Consider the following 13795-nt stretch of genomic DNA (forward strand, 5'->3'; position numbering starts at 1 on the left):
GCACCCGTGTAGAACTGCGCCATGGCGCATTCTCTTCCAGCCACATGGGCAGGAAGTGGGAGAGATCATGCTGATGCTGCCCTAGGCAGTCTTCCAAGTCCACCTAGTGCTTCCATTGGCCCTGTCACTAATCCCCAACTTCCTCCTAATAGGCATCCAATAATAAACAAAAAAAAAATATTCCTCTCATGCCTTGATCAGTACAATTTAAATACAACTGAATGAAACTTTACATACATGGATGGAACAGTTAAATGTACATTTCCAGAATACATTTGGATTCTAGAAAAAAATGAATGCCATAGTTTCCCACCTATTGGAGTAAAAAAGACCAGAGAAGAAATCAGGAATCCTAGCACCAGGCCCACAATCAGCATACAGAGAATGACACAACCATATCGCCACCAATAAGCTACCAAGAGAAGTCCTCCAGCAGCTCCAGTTACTGCAGTCAGAATCAGGCGAACTACAAGAGAAAAAGGGAATAAACTTCCTGTAAGTATAACAGTGTAATTCCAAAGATCTGAGCCAGACAAACCTTACATAACTGAAAAACAGTTCCAACTCATTATGGCCAGGATGTGTTAGTCCTGGGTTTATCTCACTAAAAACATAGCTGTATCATTCTGCCTTTCTTAGAGAACCTAAATATATGTTCCGTGATGAAATCTGTTACAAACAGACTACCCAAGGGCTCTGCACTGTCTTTGTTAAACATCTATATTGCTCCCCTTTGTAAGCTTTAAGTACTCTTGGCGTAAACTACAGGATTTATGCTGATGTTCAAGTCTTCATTTCGTATACTATTTCATGGTCAGATACCTTTAAACATGTCCTCTGTTTAAAGTATGTAGAAAAAAGGAAAATTGGTTCTTACCTACTAATTTTTGTTCCTGTAGTACCATGGATCAGTCCAGGACAGCTGGGTTTTGCCTCCCTTCCAGCAGATTGAGACAGAGAAACTTCGAGAGTGCCCCCTCTTAAGGCTAAGTGGTACCTGCGTCTCCTCAGTATAAAAGTATCAGAGCAGACAAAATATGTAGAAAATCGAACAGTCTAAGAACAGATCAGCAACAGACAAGAACTAACATGTGTAAATGTGTACCTTTGAAAAGAACAACCCTGAAAAAGAAGGATAAAGGGAGAAACCTAAACCCTTCAACCACCGGTAAAGCATCTGCTTATCCAGAAAAACAGCAAAAAAGGATCAGAACGAGCGGACTCTCCAGAGCAATTATCCCGGGCGGGTGCCAGGACTGATCTGTGCTACTACAGGAACAAAAGTTAGTAGGTAAGAACCAATTTTCCTTTCCCTGTATGTACCTGGAAAAGTCCAGGACAGCTGGTACGTACCAAACCTTTCCTAACCCAGGTGGGACCTGGAGAGTCCTGCTCGAATGACGCCGTCCCTGAACAGAGCACCTGGAAACTGGACATCAAATAAGAACATAAGAAAATGCCATACTGGGTCAGACCAAGGTTCCATCAAGCCCAGCATCCTGTTTCCAACAGTGGCCAATCCAGGCCTTAAGAACCTGGCAAGTACCCAAAAACTAAGTCTATTCCATGTAACCATTGCTAATGGCAGTGGCTATTCTCTAAGTGAACTTAATAGCAGGTAATGGACTTCTCCTCCAAGAACTTATCCAATCCTTTTTTAAACACATCTATACTAACTGCACTAACACATCCTCTGGCAACAAATTCCAGAGTTTAATTGTGCATTGAGTAAAAAAGAACTTTCTCCGATTAGTTTTAAATGTGCCCCATGCTAACTTCATGGAGTGCCCCCTAGTCTTTCTACTATCTGAAAGAGTAAATAACCGATTCACATCTACCCATTCTAGACCTCTCATGATTTTAAACATCTCTATCATATCCCCCCTCAGTCATCTCTTCTCCAAGCTGAAAAGTCCTAACCTCTTTAGTCTTTCCTCATAGGGGAGTTGTTCCATTCCCCTTATTTTGGTAGCCCTTCTCTGTACCTTCTCCATCGCAATTATATCTTTGAGATGCAGCGACCAGAATTGTACACAGTATTCAAGGTGCGGTCTCCATTGAGCGAAACAGAAGCATTATGACATTTTCTGTTTTATTCACCATTCCCTTTCTAATAATTCCCAAAATTGTTTGCTTTATTGACTGCCGCAGCACACTGAACCGATTTCAATGTGTTATCCACTATGACACCTAGATCTCTTTCTTGGGTTGTAGCACCTAATATGGAACCCAACATTGTGTAATTATAGCATGGGTTATTTTTCCCTATATGCATCACCTTGCACTTATCCACATTTCATCTGCCATTTGGATGCCCAATTTTCCAGTCTCACAAGGCCTTCCTGCAATTTATCACAATCTACTTATGATTTAACTACTCTGAACAATTTTGTGTCATCTGCAAATTTGATCATCTCACTCGTCATATTTCTTTCCAGATCATTTATAAATATACAAGCCGTTAAGCCCGTTAAAACGGGCTACATCCCTCTGTCTCTCACCTCCCCCTCTTTCTCTCTCCCCTCACTCTTCACCACCCCCTCCCTCACCCACTCCTCCCCACCCTCCCTCTCCTATCACTCAGTCCCTCCCTCCCACTCAGTCTCACTCACTCCCTCCCCCCTCTCTCCCTCCCTCTCACTCAGTCCCACTCACTCTCACTCAGTCCCACTCACTCTCACTCAGTCCCACTCTCACTCAGTCCCACTCTCACTCAGTCCCACTCTCACTCAGTCCCACTCAGTCCCACTCAGTCCCACTCAGTCCCACTCAGTCCCACTCAGTCCCACTCAGTCCCACTCAGTCCCACTCAGTCCCACTCACTCACTCAGTCCCCACTCCCTCCCTCTCTCCCTCAGTCCCACTCCCTCCCACTCTCTCTCCGTCCCTCCCTCCCACTCAGTCCGTCCCTCCCTCTTCTCCCTCCCTCGCTACCGCCCGCTACCGCCGTTGCCACTGGACGCCGCCATTTTTTTTTCTTTCTGAAGCTGCCTCAGAGCGACGTGCTCGCCCGCACATGCGCGGTAGAGCTGGTCTCTACTGCGCATTTGCGGGGCCGTCGGTCACAGGCCATTTATAAGGTAGATTGAAAAGTAAGGGTCCCAATACAGATCCCTGAGGCACTCCACTGTCCACTCCCTCCCACTGAGAAAATTGCCCATTTAATCCTACTCTGTTTCCTGTCTTTTAGCCAGTTTGCAATCCACGAAAGGACATCACCACCTATCCCATGACTTTTTACTTTTCCTAGAAGCCTCTCATGAGGAACTTTGTTAAACGCCTTCTGAAAATCCAAGTATACTACATCTACCGGTTCACCTTTATCCACATGTTTATTAACTCCTTCAAAAAAGTGAAGCAGATTTGTGAGGCAAGACTTGCCCTGGGTAAAGCCATGCTGACTATTCCATTAAACCATGTCTTTCTATATATTCTGTGATTTTGATGTTTAGAACACTTTCCACTATTTTTCCTGGCACTGAAGTCAGGCTAACCGGTCTGTAGTTTCCCAGATCGCCCCTGGAGCCCTTTTTAAATATTGGGGTTACATTTGCTATCCTCCAGTCTTCAGGTACAATGGATGATTTTAATGATAAGTTACAAATTTTTACTAATAGGTCTGAAATTTCATTTAGTTCCTTCAGAACTCTGGGGTGTATACCATCCGGTCCAGGTGATTTACTACTCTTCAGTTTGTCAATCAGGCCTACCACATCTTCTAGGTTCACCGTGATTTGATTCAGCCCATCTGAATCATTAGCCATGAAAACCTTCCCCATTACGGGTACCTCCCCAACATCCTCTTCAGTAAACACCAAAGCAAAGAAATCATTTAATCTTTCCGCGATGGCCTTATCTTCTCTAAGTGCCCCTTTAACCCCTCGATCATCTAACGGTCCAACTGACTCCCTCACAGGTTTTCTGCTTTGGATATATTTAAAAAAGTTTTCTGTGAGTTTTTACCTCTACAGCCAACTTCTTTTCAAATTCTCTTAGCCTGTCTTATCAATGTCTTACATTTAACTTGCCAACGTTTATGCTTTATCCTATTTTTTTCTGTTGGATCCTTCTTCCAATTTTTGAATAAAGATCTTTTGGCTAAAATAGCTTCTTTCACCTCCCCTTTTAACCATGCCGGTAATCGTTTTGCCTTCTTTCCACCTTTCTTAATGTGTGGAATACATCTGGACTGTGCTTCTAGAATGGTATATTTTTTTTCTTTTTAACAATGACCACGCCCTCTTGGACATTTTTTTTTTTTACTTTTGTAGCTGCTCCTTTCAGTTTTTTTCTAACAATTTCTCATTTTATCAAAGTTTCCCTTTTGAAAGTTTAGCACAAGAGCCTTCGATTTGCACACTGTTCCTCTTCTAGTCATTAAATCAAATTTGATCATATTATGATCACTATTGCCAAGCGGCCCCACCACCGTTACCTCTCTCACCAAGTCCTGTGCTCCACTGAGAATTAGATCTAAAATTGCTCCCTCTATCGTCTGTTCCTGAACCAATTGCTCCATAAAGCTATCATTTATTCCATCCAGGAACGTTATCTCTCTAGCGTGTCCCAATGATACATTTACCCAGTCAATATTGGGGTAATTGAAGTCTCCCATTACTGCACTACCAATTTGGTTAGCTTCCCTAATTTCTCTTAGCATGTCACTGTCCGTCTCACCATCTTGACCAGGTGGACGGTAGTATACCCCTATCACTATAGTCTTCCGACACAAGGGATTTCTACCCATAAAGATTCAATTTTGTATTTAGACTCATGCATGATGTTTATCCTGTTGGACTATGCCATCCCGGACATAAAGCGCCACACCTCCTCCCGAGTGCTCCTCTGTCATTGTGATATTTGTACCCCGGTATTGTACTGTCCCATTGGTTATCCTCTTTCCACCATGTCTCTGAGATGCCAATTAAGTCTATGTCATCATTCACTGCTATACAAGGTCTTCCAGGTAGCTGCCCTGCAAATCTCCAGTGGAGAAAGCAGCTGGCATTCTGCCCATGAGGTAGCCTGAGAACGAGTGGAATGAGCTTTGATGCCCTCCAGGACAGGGTGACCATGACAAATGTAAGCGGAAGCAATAGCCTCTTTCAACCACTGCACAATAGTCGCCTTTGACGCCATTCCCCGTTTGGGGTCACTCCACAAAACAAAGATGGTTCGACAGTCTGAACGGATTAGTAACCTCAAGATAATGTAATAGGACTCTCTTAATGTATGAGCTCTTTGGCGTGAGGATCGTCCTTCTCAAGGTTAGGAAAAGCCAGTAGCTCAACAGACTGGTTCACATGAAAAAGTTGAAGCTATCTTGGGTAGAAAAGAGGGTACTGTTCTTAGAGAAACCCCCAAATTGGAGATCTGCAGAAACGGCTCCCTGCACGAAAGGGCTTGTAGCTCGGAAACCCTCCTGGCCGAACAGATTGCCACCAAAAACACAGTCTTCAGAGTGAGATCCTTCCTGGTGGACCTTTTGAGTGGTTCAAACGGCACATCACAAAACCTTGAGGACCAAATTCAGATTCCAAGAAGGACAGACTGGACGGACAGGAGGATTCAAGTGTTTAGCCCCCCCCCCCGGAGAAAACTGACCACATCTGAGTGCGATGCCAAATTTGCCCCCAGGATCTTCCCTCTCAGGCGTCCCTAAGCTGAGACCTGGACACGAAAGGAACTGACAGCCCTTTACTAAGACCACCTTGCAGCACTGAGGCGCGTCTGGGAAAGACACCGCAGGCACGGCACCATGACTCAAAGACCTTCCAGACCCAGACATAAGTCGAGGTCTTTTTGAGATTGAAGCAGAGTGGCAATTATACTTTCCGAGTATCCCTTTTTCCTCAAACGTCTTTCAAAAGCCAGGCCTTAGACAGAAGTGATCCGCCTGGTTGAAAGATATAGGACCCAGACAGTAGTTTTGGAAGATGGCCCAGCCGTAGGGGGATCTTCCACTGCTAGATTGATGAGATCTGCAAACCAGAGCTGCCAGGGCCATTTCGGAGCCACGAGAATTATCCACCCTGGATGAGTCTCTATTTGCTGGAGAATCTTGCCTATGAGAGGCTATGGAGGGAACACATACAGTAACATGTCTTTTGGCCATGGAAGCACCAGAGCATCGACTCCTTCCACTCAGTGTTCCCGTCTGCGACTGAAGAAGCGGGAAGCCTTGGTGTTCACCCGAGTTGCCATCAGATCGAGACGGGGCACCCCCCATTGACGGGTGATGAGGGACATCGCGTCCAGGGACAGCTCCCACTCTCTGGGATCCAGCTTTTGGCGGCTGAGAAAGTCCGCCTGAGCGTTGTCGACCCCTGCAATGTGGGACGCCACTAGTACAGATAAGTGTTGTTCTTCCCAGGCCATTGGACAACTTTTGGTTCCGCCTTGGCAGTTGATGTAAGCCACAGTCGTTGCATTGGCCGAGAGAGCCCTCACGGCCCTGTTGCGGAGCAGGGGAAGGAAACTATGCAATGCCAGCCGCAAAGCCCTGGTCTCCAAACGATTGATTGACCACTGGACTTCCATCGCTGACCATTGTTTCTGGGCCCACAGACTGCTCCCCAGCCGGAGAGGCTGGCATCCGTGGTGACCATCACCCACTGAGGTCCACCCCACGCATCAGATGCTCCAAGACCAGCCAAGACTGGATCTGGTGGAATCCAGGGGTGGTAAGGAGAAATGGAAATCTTCTGACATCAGGTCCCATCAGGACAGTACGCTGTTTGCAATGGTCACATATGCACAAAGGCCCATGGAACTAACTGCAGAGTGGACGCCATGGAGCCAAGGATTTGTAAATAATCCCAGGTTCTGGGTACTGGGAGGTCCAGGGGACATACTTGAGACTGCAGCTTGTCTATGCGCTCTGTCGTAAGGAAGACCTTGCCCACTCGAGTGTCGAACCAAGCCCCTAAAAAATCCAGGGTCTGAGACTGAACCAGATGACTTTTGGCATAATTGATGACCCAACCAAGCGATGTCAGCCTGTCCAGAACCCTTTGTACCGCCTGCTTGCAGAGAACCTCAGACTTTGCTCTGATGAGCCAATCGTCCAGGTAAGGTTGAACCAACACCCCCCTCCCCTGCAGAGGGCCACCACCACAACCTTGGTGAATGTATGCGGCACTGTTGCTAGACCAAATGGTAGGGGCACAACTGATAGTGCTTGCCAAGGATCTGGAAACAAAGACTTCTGATGTTCCTTGTGGATCCAGATATATAGGTACACTTCCATCAGGTCCAACGAGGCCAGGAACTCTGTACTGTGCACTGCGGTATTGACAGACCGCAGGGTCTCCATTCAGAAGTGGGATACCTTGAGGGCCTTGTTCACCCCCTTGAGATCCAGAATGGCCGAAAGGAAGCGTCCTTTAGCACCACAAAGTAGATGGAATAGCGTCCCGCTCTTCCTCAGGAACAATAGCCCCCTAGGGATTGCAGCCTGTGGAGGGTCTGACGGACGATCTGACACTTTGTTAGAGAGCTGCAGGGTGATACCATGAGGAGATCTCAGAGGACGAGCAAATTCTAAAGCGTAACAGAGTTCAATAATGCTTAGAACCCACTGGTCTGATGTAATCTTGACCCATTCCTCAAAAAAAAAAAAAAAAAAAAAAGAAGGACAGCCGTCCTCCAATGTTTGGGATAGAGAAATCTGTTGGCTGGATCTCATTGTGAAGGCTTGCAGTCAAAGGAAGTTTGGACCAGTCCCTCCCGGCCTACTCGATGGCTGTGAAAGGACTGAGACCATGGCTGCGACCACCCCGAAGGCTAACTGTTTACTGGTCCAAGCACCCTGTTCTGGCGGAAGCATCGTTGCCCTCGAAAACGAGCATGTGATGGGAAAAAACTGCAGTGCTCTTAGGCCTGTCCTCCGGCAGCTCATGGACCTTGCTGTCGTCCAAAGACTTAATCAGCTGCTCCAACTTCTCGCCAAACACAAGCTTGCCCTTGAAGGGGAGGGCTAAGAGTTGAACCTTAGATGAAACATTAGCTGCCCAATTTCACAACCACAGGAGTTGCCACGTGGAGACCGCAGAGGCCATAGTCCTAGAGGAAGTTCGAAGCAAATCATATAAGGCATATGCCTCATAAGCCACCGCCGCCTCCTGCGGTGGGAGATCTTGAGCAATTAACAATTGCTGTACCCACCTTAAGCTTGCCCGAAGCATATAGCTACTGCAGACGGCTGCCCGGATGCCAAGGGCAGAAACCTAAAAAATCCTCTTCAGAAGTACCTCCAGGTCCTTCAGTGCTGCCACACCCGCCACCGGGATGGTGGTCCTCTTGGTACCTGCGGACACCGCGGCATCCACTTTGGGAATGTTCAAATGTTCCACAATCTTCTCAGGCAGAGGGCATAACTTGTCCATGGCTCGACCCACTGAGACCTGCCTCTGGAGCATCCCACTCCTGGGCCATAAGTTGTTTAAGCATCTGATGGAGTGGGAAAGTCCTGGTTGGACCCCGCAAGCCGGCCAGAACCAGATCCACTGCATCTGGAGACACATCCACCTGTGGGAGGACGAGACCAAGCTCCTCCAACACATAGGGGTTGAGGGGTTCCAGCTCTTCCCTATGAAACAAACAGACTACCTTTGGGTCATTTCCATCCAAGGTCACGCGGCTTTTCCAGATCGTCATCCAAGTCCACTCCCAGGAGGGTGGCTGGTGTTCCATCCGGGGTCGAAGCATCCGTGAGAGAGAAGGAGATGGCTCATCTTTCCGAGGTGCTGGCCCCCGGATTTTGCAGACCAGATTTGAACCAGAGGGATCCTGGCATCTGGGGACCTTTGGAGAATGCCCAGCAGAGGGACCGTGAGGCAGAGAAGGCCCCTGCTGGGACAGATTAGCCACAAAAGCTTTATGCATGAGGAGCACAAAGTCTGGAGTAAAAGAAGGCATGGTCGGCCCCTCCCCTGCCAGGGAAGGGGGTCATCAGAAATGTCTCCAGGGTCCCCATACTAAGAGTTGCTGTGGGGGAAAGCAGCGGTGGGAGATCCCCTCCCCCCAACCACTTTGATTTGAGTGTCAGCAAATGTCTTCAAAATGGCCACAGTTCCCACGCTGACAGGGAACGGATCGGCCTTGCACAGACATGAGAGAGGACGCTTAACCGCACCGCGGGTCCTGGAGGAAACTGCTGGCGCTACATTTGAAGAACCCTCCCCACAGGGGAGGCAACGCAACCCCCCCCCCCCGAACGCAAGAGACAATGTAGTCTCGCCACAGGCAGAGCAGTGTGTCATGCAGCATGGCTGCCGTGAGCAGGAGACGGGCCAACGGGTATCCCAAAGAACCCCCCCCACCGGAGCCAGTCGCACAAAGTAAAGCTGGAAACAAATACAACCCGACCTGTCCGCTGCATCTCCTCTGCCGAGCCTTGCCTGCTAGTTTTATTTTTGGGTTTTTTAAAATTTAAAGATACACTACCAGATTGAAGGTAGGCTGCACCAATTACCCTCCAGAAGGGTATGGGGTGGAGGGTGGGGGAGGGACTGGACCACCGATGTCACCCTGGGCACCTCAAGACTGCAGGTTCTGCACCATCACCATCTGCTGGAGACAAATACTGAGACGACGCAGGTACCACTTAGCCTTAAGAGGGGGGCACTCTTGACGTTTTTCTCTGTCTCCATCTGCTGGAAGGGAGGCAAAACCCAACTGTCCTGGACTGATCTGGGTACATACAGGGAATAGTTATTTCATAACAAACTTCCACTTAATGTAGGAAAGATTAAGATTCTGTTTTTGTTTGAATTTGTTAGTCAATTTTTCCCTCTTATTTAGCATTTAATAACTAATATTCCTATGAGCAGCTGCAAAACCTTGGGGTGTTGCTGGACTTAACAGAATTGATATGAAAACTGAAAGTAAGGTCAGAGTTACTTATTCAAATTACATTTGGTAAAGAAATTCTGCTCACTGCTTGCTTCCAATGGAGAAATTACTTACCTGATAATTTCGTTTTCCTTAGTGTAGACAGATGGACTAAAGACCAATGGACACAGTGTACTCCTGATAGCAGTTGGCGTGATCAAATTTCAATCCGACATCAGCCCCTAGTACATATACCCCTGCAGGAAGGGCAGCTCTTCAGTATTCTCCTCGAAAAGCATTGTGGATATATGTGCGACTGACTAATTTGATTAACTTGACTAACTTTATAACTTGGTTAAACTTTATAACTTGATTAACTTGATCTGGTTGAATTGGCTATAGCTGGAGACTGCCAGTATACTCAACAGGAAAGTGTCGACACCCAGTAGGGTGAGTGTCCTAGGTGAATAAAAACATGGCTCACCCTTGATTCATTCAAAATGCCATGTGTAACAGCAGCCAAGGGTGGGATGCTGAGTCCATCTGTCTTCACCAAGGAAAACAAAATTATCAGGTAAGTAATTTCTCCATTTCCTAGCATGTAGCAGATGGACTCAGGACCAATGGGATGTATAAAAGCTACTCCTGAACTGGGTGGGAGGCTGCCCGTGACCCACTTAGTACTGCCCTTGCAAATGCAGTGTCCTCTCAAGCCTGAACATCCAGGTGGTAGAATCTGAAGAAGGTGTGGATGGAGGACCATGTCGCCGCCCTGCAAATCTTGGCGGTGACAGCATTCTGGTTTCTGCCCAGGACACTGCCTAGGCTCTAGTAGAATGGGCCTTGACCTGTAAGACGGTGGCTTGCCTACTTTTACATAGGCCGCCTTAATGACTTCCTTGATCCAGCGGGCTATGGTTGCCCGCGAGGCCGCTTCCCCTTGTCTCTTCCCGCTGTGAAGGACAAATAGGTGGTCCATTTTTCGTACGGGTTCTGACATTTCCAGGTATCTGGATAGGAGTCTGCCGATGTTCAGGTGGCGATGACTACGAGGCTCTTCCGAATTCAACTCATCCGGCGATGGTAGCGAAATGGAAGTGCGACACCACTTTGGGGAGGAACAAAGGAACCGTGCGTAGCTGGATGGTTCCTGGGGTGAGCCCGAGGAACGGCTCATGGCAGGACAGTGCTTGTAGTTCCGAAATGCGGTGGGCTGAACAAACTGCCAGTAGGAATGCTGTCTAAAGTTAACAGGCGGAGGGACAGACCTCTGAGAGGCCTGAAGGAGGCTCCTGTTAGAAAATCCAAGACCAGGTTGAGATTCCAAAGAGGTACCGGCCACTTTAGTGGTGGGTGGATGTATTTGACTCCTTTCAGGAAGCATGAAACGTCCGGGTGAGAAGCTATGCTGTCGCCCTCGCTCTTTGAGCTACCTGTACCTTGGAGTTGAGGGACAGACCCTTCTGTAGGCTGTTCTGCAGGAATTCCAGGATCACGGGAACTTTGAGCGTGGTATGTCGTGGTCTTTGCACCAGGCTTGGAATACTCTCCAAATCCTTATGTACGTTAAAGATGTGGAGAACTTGTGTGCTCGGAGTAGGGTGTCGATTACAGCCCCCAAGTATCCGCTCTCAGGCAAGCCCTCTCAATGGCCAGGCCATAATAGAGAATTGAGCTGGATCCTTGTTGAGGATCGGTCCTTGTTGAAGGAAGTCTCTATGAGGAGGCAGTGGCAAGGGGGGTCCCTGCTAGTAGCCTTCTCATGTCTGCATACCACGGTCTTCTTGGCCAGTCCGGGGCCACCAGAAGCACTAGTCCGTGTAGCTGTATCTTGTGAATGATTGCATCCAATAGGGGCCACAGGGGGAAGGCCTGTACCAGGGCACTGATCCCCTGGGACTGAGGTTCCCGCCTGCGGCTGAAGTACCCGAGTACTTGAGCGTTGGACCAGTTTGCCAGAAGGTCCATGTCTGGTGTCCCCCACCGGTTCACTATTTGGAACGCTGCGTTCGACAGCTTCCCATTCTCCTGGGTCTAGACTTTCTCTGCTGAGGTAGTCCACCGTGATGTTATCTTTCCTGGAGATGTGGACGGCTGAGATCTCCTGGAGGTTTACTTCTGCCCACGACATTAGGGGGTCAATTTCCAGAGACACCTATTGGCTTCTGGTTCCTCCCCCTGATGGTTGATGTAGGCCACTGTTGTGGCGTTGTCAGACATTACTCTGACCGCTTTGTCTCTGAGTCTGTGAGTGAATTGTAGGCAGGCTAGTCTGACCGCCCACGCTTCTAGGCAGTTGATGTTCCATCCCAACTCTTCTGCGCTCCACTGCCCTTGGGTGGTTAACTCCTTGCAGTGTGCTCCCCATCCTTGTAGGATCCAGGTTGGTGAAGATAACCTTGTTTCCTGGTTCAGGTGGCTGCCCTGCAGCCACCACCATAACTGGGTCCGGACCCTGCCTGGGAGTAATGGATGAACAACGTAGTTCTGAGACAGTGGATTCCATCGCAATACAAGTGAGCACTGTAGGGGTCTCATGTGAGCTCATGCCCATGGCACTACTTCCCATGTGGATGCCATCAGACAGAGGACTTGTAGGTAATATCATGCTGTGGGGCGAGGTTCACTCAGCAGGATTTGTAACCTGTTCCTCAGTTTTGATCTCCTTATTGGAGTCAGGCTGACCTTGTCTTTGGTGTCAAATCAGACTCCTAGGTATTCTAATGATTGTGTGGGCTGCAAACAACTTTTGTTTGTGTTGACCACCCATCTGAGGCTCTCCAGTAGAGTTTTGACTGCTGGTTGCTTGGTGGCTTTCCTCTGGGGATTTCACCCTGATCAGCCAATCGTCTAGGTCTACAAGGATTCCTTCCTTCCTCAGTGTTGCTGCCACCACCATGATCTTGGTGAACGTTCAGGGTGCTGTGGCTAACCCGAAGGGTAGTGCCCGGAACTGGTAGTGACAGTCCAGGATTTTGAAGCGTAGATAGCGCTGTGTTCCTGATGAATTGGGATGTGAAGGTAGGCCTCCGAAAGATCCAGGGATGTGAGGAACTCTCGTGGTTGTATCGCCCTTATTATGGAGTGTAGGGTTTCCATGCGGAAGCGGGGAATCCTCAGGTGGCGGTTGACCAGGTCCAGGATAGGCTTGATCCTCCCCTCTTTCTTTGGGAGGATAAAATAAATGGAATAATGCCCAGTATTTATTTCTTATGGAGGCACTGGGGTTATGGCCTCGAGGGCCAGTAGTCTGGTCAGTGTAGCTTCCACTGCCACCCTCTTGGAGAGGTCGTGGCAGGGGGATTCCACGAACTTGTCCGGAGGGTTTCGTAGGAAATCCAGGTAGTACCCCTCTCGAATGATGGCTAGGACCCACTTGTCCTAAGTTCGCTCGACCCATCTGTGGTAGAATAGGGCTAGTCTGCCCCCTATGGCTTCTTCCCTTGGACGGGTCAGCTGAATCTCATTGTGGGGTGTGGCTGGGGCCTGGACCCGAGCTGGTTCCCCTCTTGTGCTTGTTCCGAAAGGACGGGTTCCTGCCCGTAGGGTGGGGCGCTTGATGCGCTGTGAACCTCTGCCCCTGGAGGCCCGGGGGAAGGGTCGCTGGTTTCTCTTATTCCTGTCCTCCGGTAGGTGCGGCAATGGGAACTCACCCCATTTGTTGGCCAGTTTCTCTAGTTCACTACCAAACAGAAGGGATCCTTTGAAGGACATCCTTGTGAGACGCGTTTTGGAAGATGCTTCAGCAGACCAGCTTTGGAGCCAGAGTTGTCTCCTGGCAGCCACAGCTGATGACACTCCTCTGGCCGCTGTGCGCACCAGATTGGAAGCAGTGTCTGCAAGGAATGATACTGATGGTTCCATGGTCTCCCCAGGGGTGTTGCTCCTGGTCTGAGATAGGCAGGCACGTGTCACTACGGTGCAGCAGGCCGCTATTTGTAGGGACATAGCGGAGATGTCA

At 48.7% G+C, this 13795-nt stretch overlaps 1 protein-coding gene across 2 annotated transcripts in view; it reads right to left on the bottom strand.

Moving 5' to 3' along the window:
- Window positions 1-13795, bottom strand: part of TM7SF3 (transmembrane 7 superfamily member 3) — a 186600-nt gene that overhangs the window by 17808 nt on the left and 154997 nt on the right. For both annotated transcript variants that reach the window (XM_029600172.1, XM_029600171.1), the window contains one exon: window positions 314-466. In XM_029600172.1, coding sequence (XP_029456032.1) covers window positions 314-466 — 153 coding nt within the window. The remainder of the gene's footprint in view (window positions 1-313; window positions 467-13795) is intronic.

This window comes from Rhinatrema bivittatum, chromosome 4 (assembly GCF_901001135.1).
Source record: "Rhinatrema bivittatum chromosome 4, aRhiBiv1.1, whole genome shotgun sequence".
In the NCBI taxonomy this organism is placed as follows: domain Eukaryota; kingdom Metazoa; phylum Chordata; class Amphibia; order Gymnophiona; family Rhinatrematidae; genus Rhinatrema; species Rhinatrema bivittatum.